The sequence below is a fragment of the Bufo bufo genome, chromosome 6, assembly GCF_905171765.1.
Source record: "Bufo bufo chromosome 6, aBufBuf1.1, whole genome shotgun sequence".
NCBI lineage: Eukaryota > Metazoa > Chordata > Amphibia > Anura > Bufonidae > Bufo > Bufo bufo.
Window position 1 is genome coordinate 255,956,658 of NC_053394.1, and position 13,170 is coordinate 255,969,827.

General features: G+C 40.6%; 1 protein-coding gene across 1 annotated transcript in view; it reads left to right on the forward strand.

Moving 5' to 3' along the window:
* CDH23 (cadherin related 23) overlaps positions 1-13,170 on the forward strand; it is a 1,196,655-nt gene that overhangs the window by 907,805 nt on the left and 275,680 nt on the right. The window contains exons 33-35 of the mRNA XM_040438415.1: positions 437-565; positions 1,416-1,544; positions 2,612-2,839. Coding sequence (XP_040294349.1) covers positions 437-565; positions 1,416-1,544; positions 2,612-2,839 — 486 coding nt within the window. The remainder of the gene's footprint in view (positions 1-436; positions 566-1,415; positions 1,545-2,611; positions 2,840-13,170) is intronic.

A 13,170-nucleotide genomic window follows, 5' to 3' on the forward strand; every position in this document is an offset into this window, starting at 1 on the left:
GAAGCAAATATTGTGGCGCATACATAACAAAATTGTGCCTTTTTCGTTAAAAAAACAACAAAAAACTTTAGCAATTTTGCTACCGTTTATAAGTACGCAAATAAGAGTATTTTAGTGTGTCAACAACAGTGTCTAGTTTGGTTGCACTCAGAGTTTCCAATTAGGCCTGTATTTTCTTTTCCAAAAAACCTGGTGCAATTTTTCTACAAGACACCTCTGCGTGTCATACACCAGTTTTCAGCCAACCGGAGCAGTTTTGATTCGGGTAGAATCAATTTGGACCTGAATTGAATTTTCAATAATTTTCACTCATCTCTGATTGGTAGTTGCAACTTCAAGTTCCATGAGTGTCTCCTGGCTTTAATGTTCTCCTGACATTTATGCTGTAAGCTTGTGAATTATCATAAAAATAATATTTTCTTACAAATTTTTCTAGGTGTCTTTTTCTCTTGTTGGTGGAAATGTAGACAGACTTTTTGAGATCCGCACTACAAATGATACTTATGGTGAAGTTTTCCTTGTGAAACCACTGGACAGAGAGCTTCAAGAAGTGCACTCGTTAAGGGTAATAATAACTGAATTTATTTTTTACTGTTTATCAAGTCTTTTTAGAAGAAAATGTATTCTCTAGTTCAGTGATACTCAAGTACTTTTTGTCAAGGGCCATGTATCATAAAGTTAATGCCCTGTTAGTGCCTCCCCACACAGTATGATGCTACTTTAGTGCCCCCTAAACAGTATAATGCTCTTAAGTGTCCCCCTCACAACTGGATGATATCATGATGCCCCCCCCCCCCACTCTATGATACCCCCACCCACTGTTATGCTCCATATTGCCTCCAGTTTAAATACTCACCTACCCCACGTTCCCTCTATGGACCGAGTGGAGCAGGTGTACTCCCGTCTGTGCTGTGACTGAGCCCAACTGATGCCATGACCTCACTACATGGTGCCTACTTGCACTGAATCACCGATAGGCCTTTCTATTCATCTTCATGAAAAGGCTGTGCATGAGGAGCAGGAGCCACAAACACCTGCCTGTAATCAAAGGATCCTACAGCTCCCTGAAAAGAAAATGCATATATGGGATTGCAGTAATAATTCCTGTGGTGTTTAATAACTGTTGCATTGTGATACACCAGATAAAATGTTTAAAGAACCAAAAATATTTTATATTTAGATATTTTTTAATCTTGTGATGAGGGCCATCTTTCCTGAACATATCGAATATCTCACCTCCAAGAATCTGCTGTAGAGCAGGCCCTGGACTACATACAGTTATCATATATGGGAGATAGGACAGTGCATGCGATGGTTAGGAAACTGGTTAATAGGGGCTAGATACAAATCTGACACTTTAAAAATCATGTATTTTAGTAAGAATGTATATAATATTAAGCTTGACTACCTTTCAGATCCGGGCATCTGACAAAGGATTGTCACCTCGACGCACAGATTATACATTAACAGTGAACATAATGGATGTGAATGACAACCCACCTGTTATAGATAGCCCTTTTGGCTATAATGTCAGTGTTTTTGAGGTATGTAATAATGTAATAAAGTGAAGTATTATGCACTAAACGGCAAAAGGAACGTAATGACTATGAAACATGTTTGGGAATGGGTATTAGTGAGAGTAAATGACACCTCCAATGACTAAGCCTTCTATTGTGATCTCTATGTGACCTTCTATTGTAATCTATGTGATCTCTTGACATGATTCCATATTATCGCAGATCACTATTGGATAGAATTCCCTTGTTGGAGCCTCTTTATAATAGAAATACATTATTTAGAGGGGGGTTGTGCTTATGTGAATAGGGGATAACTTTACATAATGGGAAAATCCTTTTAAGGTCTTCTTAGCATATACATTTTGAATACATTGGCCCGCATTTACTATTGAGATTGCTTATAGGCTCGAACATTTGGAACAATTTGGAACATCTAGTTTTAGAAACATCGGCGGTTTTAATTAAGAAGCAACATTGTGCTTCAAATTGTGCCTATATAGCGTTCTGATATAAGCTAGTACTGTGATCAATTAGTTGATACTGACCTACCTTGTATAGTGACCTTCTACTGTAATCTGCTTGTATCTCCAAACGGCCATTCACATTCAAAAACGATTGATTGAACGATCATTTGGCCCACAGCTATCTCTGCCGACTCCCTCCCAGCTCCCCCATACACATACACGTTCCGCTTGGCCTCCATGTATGTGTTTTCTATGGGGAGAGCGGAGAAAACAGCTGCCAGACATTTCTGGTGGCAGCTTATTTCCCGGAAGAACAAAAGGACCGAATGAAAAAATTCTCATTTTGCCCGATCCTTCTTTTCCCCGATCATCTGTCAGTAGCTCTCCACACACATTAGGATGAGAATGGCAGGTTTAACTGACAATACACTAATTTGTAAGGAGGCCTTAAGGATGACCTCGTCTACTACATGACTTTCATGCTATTCTTTTGGCTGATGATGGTGGCAACGTTTTCTCATTATGTGCACATTCATCTGTATGATACCATCTGCATTACACCAGATACATCGGCGATGGTGTTGCTACATTGGTAGTGGTAAAAATGATATATTTTTTAATTTTTTGTAGAATGTTGGAGGGGGAACATCAGTTATTAAAGTGACAGCAACAGACAAGGACAAAGGACTGAACAGCGTCCTCTCTTATTACATTACACAAGGCAATGAGGACTTAATTTTCCGCATGGATAGGCTCACAGGTGAAATTGCCACTCGCCCATCTCCTCCTGACCGTGAAAAACAGAGCTTCTATCGCCTCATGGTTGTTGTGGAAGATGAAGGAAACCCTGCTTTGTCAGTGAGTACCTTTCCTAAATTATGAACTGTATTGTTATTAAGGGGCTCCTGTGTCGAATGTGCAGTTTTCTTTTTCATACATATAATGCTGAAAATTATTAAGTGCAAGTTAATAACTTGGTATTGATAGAGGAAGTCAGGAATTTCTGGAGGATTTGCCTTTCCAATGTAATTGCATTTAAAGAAAAGATTTTTTTCTAGTTTGGATGTTGTCCGGAATAGAGCCGTGGGGTTATTGTATATGAAGGGGTTTGCCAGTATGGACTAGATCACAATAATATCAGAAAGTCTGTTCAAGCAGCAGAAGCGAGTTCTACAAAACATATTATTATGGTGGTACCAGACAATGCTTTGTTATTTTGAGAGCATTTCCCCCATCCCTCATCATAGTTCATAAACTATTGTTTTTTAAAACCTGGGAGGTGTTTGTTTGCTGGTGCTTTCTGTTCCTACTCCTGCTGAGTATTGTACTTTGTGTGAACTGGTAGAAAATGTGTGGGAAGGGAAGTGACAAGGCCCTGAGTATACTTGTGATGTACAGAAGCATTTTTCACTTTTCAAGACCATTTTCCAAACTATGTACATTAACACAGTTAATATAATACTGAATACATTATGATAATAAATATGGATCTGAAAGTGTAGAATAATATTCCTATCTAAAAAGAGTTTGTGATTTATTTATTTTTTGTAGAGCCATAACCAAAATAAAGTTTATGATGAGGTTATTTGAGGTAAAAGACTGGAATGTGGATGAGCCGTCAAACTGTGCAGTTGGCTCCATTAATAGGGATGCATTTATTTTACACCTTAACATTTTAGGTTAAACTTTGGGTTAAAGGGGTTTTCCGGGAAATATGTATGACCTATCCACAGGTCTAAGTCCCGGCACCCCCGTCGATCAGCTGTTTCGGAAAGCTCCAGCACTCACTAGAACTCTGGTGCACGTGGCCTCCCAGGCGCTTACCAAGCTTAGCACTGTACATTGTATAGTGGCTGTGCTTGGTATTGCAGCTCAGCCCCAATGACTTGAATTTTGCTGAGCTCCAACTAGACCATGTGACTGATGTACAGTGACAACATATGGCCTAGGAAGAGGCCACGGGGCTCACAGAGTGCCTCGCCTCTTCTAAAAGCTGATCTGAGGATAGGTCATCAATATTAATTCCTGGATAACCCCTTTAACCTAAAGTTTAACCTAAGGTGTTAAGGTGTAAAATAAATGCATCCCTATTAATGGAGCCAACTGCACAGTTTGACGGCTCATCCACATTGCTGTAAACTTCCATGATCCCTACTCTTTGCTTCCAGTATCAGACAGAGGTATACAGATGTTTTTTTTCTTGATGGATTTATACAAGAAAGAATTAGGAATGAGTCCTAATTTGATGATCATCAGTTTGGAATGCCAGAGATTTGTGCAGATCAGATACACCTAAACCTAGAAATAAGTGCAAAATGGCCAATCATTAAAATCTTTATATATTATTAAAAATGCATATGATACACAATACACAAGGGGGAATTTATCAGTCAACCCATGCCCATTTTCTGGTGGGAAAAATGTTTCAAACACCATGTTTGGATTTTTTTCCCGCCATTTGTGCAATTTTTTTTTGCAGAAGTGGCATTTCTCAGTTGCCCTCACCACTTTCCCGAAAAGGTGGCATGGCTAGGGTGGGGAGGGGACATTTATCTTTTACGCCAGTTTTCTGGCATAAAAGAAGACTGAAATCTATACCAGCTAGTGGCTGATGTAAATATCATCTCAGACGCACGGACTGCCGGAGACTGCTACTAATGTACGACAAGGTGTTATAAATTAGATGTAGCCTCCGGCAGCACATGGGGATATTATAGAATGCTGGTTCATAATAAATTTCCCTCGTAATATTAGAAATTGAATCGCACAGTTGATATCAATAATGTAATGCTACTTACTGTATGTACAAAATACAGTTTTAGGTAACGGGTAACAACACATAGGATCAGGAATAGTTTTTTTTACACAAAACCCAACCTCTATTAATCTATACATCATAAAATGCTAAGTGCAATTTAAGGGACCATGGTTTACATGCAGCAGATTTCAAAGGGGTTGTGCCATAAACTACTTTTCACCCTAAAGTTTATTTGCATCAATTGGTATAGCTCCCATTCCTTCTTGGATTGTTTTCATTTCTTTTCTTTTTTTCTTTATTTACCTTATTTGCAGTTTTCTCTTATCCCCCATGCCGGAATCCTACCTCCTGTTTTGTCATGTGTCTGCTGTCCCATCGTGCCTTAGGGCATCAGCTTTGATAAATGGTGGTATTTGGGAAAGGCAAATCCATGGCAACAAATCTGCAACTTTAAGTCTTCTGTGGATATACCCTTTAAAAGAGTTTTTCCGAAACTTTTATACTGATGATCTGTCCTCTGGGTAGGTTATCAGTATCTGTTTGTGGGGGTCCTACACCCAGGACCAGGGCCGGCGTCAGCACCCAGCAAACCCGGTAAAGTGCCGGGGCCCACTGCTCCAAGGGGGCCCACTCTGGCCTATGCTGAAGATGGCTGTACCGGAAATCCCCCAGTGCTACTGAAGATCACTGTACGGGGAATCCCCCAGTGTTATTGAACAGTCAGGATTCTAGTTCCCAGCTTAGGAGTCCCTGCTCTGATTCTATGTGCTATGAACATGAAGGGGGTATCCCCAAGCATTATCAGTATGCTCGGGGACACCCAATGTACAATGTATTTAAGTCTAATTGAGCCTATATTTCAGAAATGTTTCTGCCGGGATTTGAACTCACAACCTTCTACAATTACCACTGAGCTATGGAGATCAATGCTAAAATGTATAGTATAGTTTCTCATGTATTAGGTATTCCTATACAGCAGAAGCATAATTTTATATATTTTGTTTTAGTAATTGTAAAAAAATGTAGGATAAATTACTAAAAAGAATATATATATATATATATATAATCACACGAGTGATATATAGAAACATAAAAACATAGAATGTGTTGGCAGATAAGAACCATTTGGCCCATCTAGTCTGCCCAATATACTGAATACTATGAATAGCCCCTGGGTGTTTTCACATGTGAAGATGCCCATAATGTTATTCTTTATTTTGTTCATTTTTAGGGAAAGTGGGCTTATTTTATGTTTTAAGTTTTTTTTTAAATATTTTCAAACTTTTTTTTTACATTTTTTAAATTACTTTTCAGCAGATTGCAACTTATACAGAATAATGTAAATTGCTCCCTTATTCTCTATAGAAATCACAGTTTAGTGCTGCCACCTAGTGGCCTGAACTGGGATATACTAACAATGAGACTGGAAGCCTAGTACAGGCTGCGGCTCATTTTTTGAACAGTAGGCACCCCCCGCTGGGGGAAGGCGCGTCTGAGCAGGAAGCCCGCGCTTCAGTTTTTTAACACACTCAGATGCGGTGGTGACATTTGACAAATGCCACAAGGGGGTGCACTGAGATTTATCACCCAAGAGCCTACATGAACCTGGAGCTGGCCCTGCCTGGGACCCCCACTGATCAGCTGTTTGAGAAGGCACCACTGCTCGCAGTAGCGCTGTAGCCTTCTTCTGCTCTCCAAGCAGAGCTCCGTACATTGTACAGCGGCTGTGCTTGTTATCGCTGCGGCTGAGCTGGGCCTATACCATGTGGCAAATGAACGTGACGTCACATGGCCTAGGCAAAGCTGCAAGAAGGTCACGTGCTACTGTGAGCGACGGTGCCTTCTCAAACAGTTGATTGGCCGGGGTCCTAGCCAGCATAGACTTCTGTTATGACGGAATCCGTGGTAACGGAATCAATCAGGCTGTTCCGGCATAGAATGCTATGAATCGGCCAGACAAAAATATTTCTAATATAAAAGATAATTGCGTAATAGTATACGTTCCTACTCTTCAAAATATAGAACCATGCCTGAAAAGAACGCTAGTATACAATAATAAATCTTTATTGTCTTATTTTATTAAAACCAGGAATCACAAACTAACACTCTATTATTTGAGTACATCAGGCTAGGGTGCAACCCCACTTGCGGGGGAGGGGTATTGCAGATTTTACTCGTATGTTTCCTATCTTAAAATAGATTGCTTGAGTTTAGGAAGGGTACCTCTCTGCACCCTGTAATACTTAGTAACACTCTCTAAGCATATAAGCGCAACAGTGTTACTGTAACACATGGACCAATGCCTGCTGGTGTGCAAACAATTTTTGTGTTACCCTATCCTGATGTACTCTAATAATAGGGTGTTAGTTTGTGAGTCCTGGTTTTAATAAAATGAGACAATAAAGATTTATTATTTTATACTAGAGTTCTTTTCAGACAAAAATATTTCTCCAGCCAATTATCGCCGTATTTACTAGGTTGCGGCCAGATCTCCACCGTAACTCCGGATCCGACAGGCTTTTCTAGGGTGGAACAGGCTGCTAGACTTGTAAACGCTAGTATGATACTAGCCTAAGGCCTATTGCACACGACCGTATGTCTTTTTCAGTGTTTTGCGGTCCGTTTTAAACGGATCCGTTGTTCCGTTTTTTGTTTCCGTTGTGTTTCCGTTTCCGTTCCGTTTTTCCGTTCCGTTTTTCCGTATGGCAAATACAGTATACAGTAATTTTATAGAAGAAAATGGGCTGGGCATAACATTTTCAATAGATGGATCCGCAAAAAACGGAACGGATACGGAAGACATACGGATGCACTTCCGTATGCATTCCGTTTTTTTGCGGACCCATAGACTTTAATGGAGCCACGGAACGTGATTTGCGGCCAAATATAGGACATGTTCTATGTTAAAACGGAACGGAAAAACGGAAAAAACGGAAACGGAATGCATACGGAGTACATTCCGTTTTTTTTGCGGACCCATTGAAATAAATGGTTCCGTATACGGACCGTATACGGAGCGCAAAAAACGGCCAGTAAACGGGAAAAAAAAACGGCCGTGTGAAAGAGGCCTAATAGAAAAATAGATTTTGCTGCTACTTTCTTTCTATTAAAATTCTTGCTATTTAAAACTAATTTCAGTCTTTTACAAAGTCTTTGTAAAAAAAAAAAAAAGGCAAAAAAAATGACATTGCAACCAAATCAGTGTCTGTCTTTTATGTTATTTGTTATTTTCAGTAACCTGTTTACGAGGCAACAGAACAGTGGTTGTATCTCCACCTTGCAGATGTTTACGGGTTATATGTGAGATGAATGGGTTTCCTTCTCGGTGATAAATATAAAACAGTACTGTTAAGGAGCTTGCCCTGGTTATAATAAACTCACATCTTCTGCCACAAGATCTTCAGTATGATTCATTCTAGGGGTTCCTTTATATTTGATAATTAGATGCATTGTGTTTTTCCGCGGTTTAAAAGCCACACAGGAACAAACCAAGCTACAAAATATATAGAATTTGTACCAGGTGTTTCCTTGGCAAAGTTCTGCAAATTGTGTGGCTCATGATGACACTTGGTCTGGGTTTAGGACTCTATGTTTAAAGGGAATATGTCATCAAAAAAATGACCTATTGTTTAAATCAAGGGTTTTGGAATTTTTGGATTTTTTTTAACATATTACTATCCTAAAATATTACCAAAGTCCTGCAGTGTTAACACTGGCCACTAGGCCTAAAATATAACAAGACTTTGTGCTCTTTGACAGAAGCCATGTGGACAATGAAAACTTTAGACTGGACTTAGCCTTATCGACTTCTTGACTTTTCCAGGCATGCTTTGTGACCTGTGCAGAGATTCAAAGGGAGTAGATAAGCTGTGATATCGCCTACTCACAATGGTGGATCCTGTGTTATCTATAGAGAAGTGATATCTGTCATTGCAGTCCCGCCTGTGATGATAAAGAGATGGCTATTGAAAAGTTAGGCTACTTTCACACCTGCGTCTGGTATCTGCGCAGACGGATCCGCACCTATAATGCAAACGCTTGTATCCGTTCAGAACGGATCCGTTTGCATTTTTTATTTATTTTTTGTTCATGATAATGCAAACAGATCCGTTTTGACTTACACTGAAAGTCAATGCGAGGCGGATCCATTTTCAATTGCACCATATTGTGTCAGTGAAAACGGATCCGTCCCCATTGACTTACATTGTAAGTCAGGACGGATTCGTTTGGCTCTGCATCGTCAGGCGGACATCAAAACGCCTCCAGAGCGGAATGGAGACTGAACGGAGCCAAACTGATGCATTCTGAGCAGATCCTTATCCATTCAGAATGCATTGGGGCTAAACTGATCCGTTTTGGACCGCTTATGAGAGCCCTGAAACGGATCTCACAAGCGAACCCAGAAACGCCAGTGTGAAAGTAGCCTTACCTGTACAGATCACGAAGCATTGACATATTTTAGGCCTAGCAGTCAATGTGAATTACTACACAATTTTAGGATTCTTTTTATATAGACAGTGATATGGAAAATTTAAAAGATACTCTTAAAATTAAAAAAAAAAAATTGTTTAACAGTAAAATATAATTGAAACACTAGGTTCTTTTCTTTTACGGTAAGACTCTATGTAATACATTGCTCTCTATCTAATCACCCTGTTGTGAACACAATTGTCATAATTCATAATATATAGTATAGAGCTTTTGCAGAATCACTGTAAGTGTACAATAAGTTCATAACATATGATGAATAATATTATCTATACCAGCAGTTTATATGCATGCGTAATTTAAAATTAAGTGATGAACCAATCTAGAACCTAAAATGTGAGAGTTAGGCCCCTTTCACACGGGCGAGTTTTCCGCATGGGTGCAATGCGTGAAGTGAACGCATTGCACCCGCACTGAATCCGGACCCATTCATTTCTATGGGGCTGTGCACATGAGCGGTGATTTTCACGCATCACTTTTGCGTTGCGTGAAAATCGCAGCATGTTCTATATTCAGCGTTTTTCACGCAACGCAGGCCCTATAGAAGTGAATGGGGGTGCGTGAAAATCGCAAGCATCCGCAAGCAAGTGCGGATGCGGTGCGATTTTCACGCACGGTTGCTAGGAGATGATCGGGATGGGGACCCGATCATTATTATTTCCCCTTATAACATGGTTATAAGGGAAAATAATAGCATTCTTAATACAGAATGCATAGTAAAATAGGGCTGGAGGGGTTAAAAAAATAATAATAATAATTTAACACACCTTAATCCACTTGTTGGCGCAGCCGGCATCTCTTCTGTCTTCATCTGTGAGCAATAGGACCTTTGATGACGTCACTGCGCTCATCACATGATCCATCACCAGCGTAGTGACGTCATCAAAGGTCCTATTGCTCACAGATGAAGACAGAAGAGATGCCGGCTGCGCCAACAAGTGGATTAAGGTGAGTTAAATTATTATTATTATTATATTTTTTTTAACCCCTCCAGCGCTATTGTACTATGCATTCTGTATTCAGAATGCTATTATTTTCCCTTATAACCATGTTATAAGGGGAAACAATACAATCTACACTACAACTAACCCAAACCTGAACTTCTGTGAAGAAGTTCGGGTCTGAGTATCACATTCAGTTTTTTATCACTCGCGTGCAAAACGCATTGCATCCGCGCGATAAAAACTGAACAACGGAACGCAATCGCAGTCAAAACTGACTGCAATTGCGTACCTACTTGAGCGGGTTTGCCACAACGCATCCGGACCTAATCCGGACACGCCCGTGTGAAAGAGGCCTTAATCAAGTATCCATGCAGCAAAATATATATAGAGTACCGTAATTGATGTGATTGAAATTACATTATACTCATGTCACAGAAAACTGTCAATGTTGGATTGATATTTACCTATTTCTTTAATTTATCTCTAAAAGTGTAAATTTGCCATGTCTTTTGGGTTCCTGATTACATCACACATGAGCTCCTTAGACCTAAAGGTGGAAGTAGACTGCTCGACTTACGGGCAGGTAATCGGGAAGGACCTTTCCTGCGAATGCTCGTTCCCAACAATCTGCCCATCTAAATATGCTGCCGATCACACGATTAACAAGCAAAACGGTTTTTCATGGGGTGATCCTGTAGTTCATGCAGGCATACCAATTATCATTCTGGGCAGCAGATTGTGCTGTCTAAACAGCGATCTGCTGCCCAAAAACAATGCAGTTGTATGAGGACGAGGGATCACAATAGCCATTCCTCATCCTCAGACAGTGAAGAAGATCGCTGCATATAAGGCAGCAGTCTCCTTCAATGAACGGTTCCTCCGACAATCGACTGTAATATTGTGCGGTGTAATCTCGCCACACCAAACCTATTTAATGCTTTAAAGTGCAACTGCCATTTCACTACCATAAATGAAATTCCTAACATATGTGATGCTGAAGGGAAAATATTCATGAAGCTTTCTTTTTCAGTTAATTTTACCTTTCTGATGTCTGTATTCAGCCCTTAGCAACCATATTTCTCTGTGCCTCTATTTCAGCATCTTCCTAAAATGGCCTCTGCTGCACTTCCTGTGGTGATCTTTGCCATGTTCCTAAGGCCATCCTGTATTTCCCTCACTTCCCATAACCCCTAGCTCTCCTCACATGAACTAGCAGGACCAATCTTAATGCAGACAACCTCCCCCACTACCCCAGAGCAGTGTGTATCCTCTCACATGCAGCTAACCAGAGACAAACAAGACCAATCAGAATGCAGATAACTTCCCCCACTACACCAGAGCAGTGTGTCTCCTCTCACATACAGCTAACCAGAGACAGACAAGACCAATAAGAATGCAGATAACCTCCCCCACTACCCCAGAGCATTGTATATCCTCTTACATACAGCTAACCAGAGACAGACAAGACCAATCAGAATGCAGATAACCTTCCCCACTACCCTAGAGCAGTGTGTATCCTCTCGCATACACCTAACCAGAGACCAGGCCTGCAATTACATGAAATCAGTAAGCATTTGTTTTAACCTCCTAATAGTCACATAAAAATGTTTTTTTAGGAACCATTTGGGAGTATATATAGTGTACTTTTATTATTTTATTTTTAGGGGGAAAGATAAAAAATAGCATTTTTTACATTATTTTGTGGAATTTTTTTATAGCGTCCACTGGGTGTAAAAAATAATGTGATTTTATTATGTAGGTCACTATATTGACAATGATGTCAAGCATATTTCCATATATTTTTCTCAACATCTGCAGCCTGTCAGCTCTACAGCTGCTCCCTCATTCTCCTCCACATTGACAGGGGAGGGGGGGGGGGGCTGCTTTAACTGCTCTTATCTCTGGTTTGGTACCAGCTAGAGATATGGGCTTTGTATTGGCTGAAAGCTGTCAAACAATATCAGAAGGATAGCAATATGTTCAGTACAGGGGAAGATATCACTGATAGAAATTGGGATGCTGTGAATGAAGCTAAAGGTGAAAGTAGAAGCAGATTTTACCCGCGATTATTCCCGACTCGATTTCTCACAGTGATTTCTCTTCTGTTGCTTTGACTTTAGCTGTCATTCTGGTCTTGTATGAAAGCCTGGAATGTCAGCTTTCAAACCAGTTGCATGTTTTTAGCTGCTACTATTCAGGAGATATCACCATCTAAAGCAGCCCTCCCCTCTCCGCTTTCTACCCAAGCCCAGGCACTCAGGGCTGTGCCCCTCCTCCCAATGCTCTGCCGCTCTCTTGTTTATATCAGAGAGGAGAAGGCCTGCATATGACAACGCTGTGAGAATAGGGGGGCAGAATAGAAAAGTAGCACACATTTGTTGGAGTTATTATCAGGTAAAACTGAAAATGATTACATTTTAAAGCACAAAAGCATTTATACAGCAGGGTATATTATACCATTAGGGTATAAAAAATGAAACGGCAGTGACACTTTAATTGGTGGCAGCCATAATGCCATGATAACTAGTTTTGAACATATACTAAAGCCCCACAGTCGATCTCAGACTGGCTCATAGGAGAACAGGTGAATTCCTCGGTGGGCCCCTGAGCAAGGTGGGCCCCTAGTCCCCCACCCTCTTCTCAAGTGGAGCATTACACGTTCCATATGGTATCCTGCTGCACATTTGCTCACACATGCTGCAGCTAGGCCTGTATATCCTGCACACTCATATGTTGATGAAGCCGGCATCCCAGCTTCTCCCATAAATGATCGATTGGTGATAAATCTGGTAACCGGCCAGGCCAAGGAGGTGTTACAATCTGGCAGAGACATTCCTGGGAAAACCTTGTGTGTGGGTGAGCATCCTGCTCAAGAATGCCAGTTGGACCCTTGCCAGGAGAGGTAATATATGTGGCTGCAGGATGTCCTACACATATCAGTGAGCAGTTAGTGTTCCACGTATCACTACTAGGAAAGACTGACTGTCGTATGTGATGGC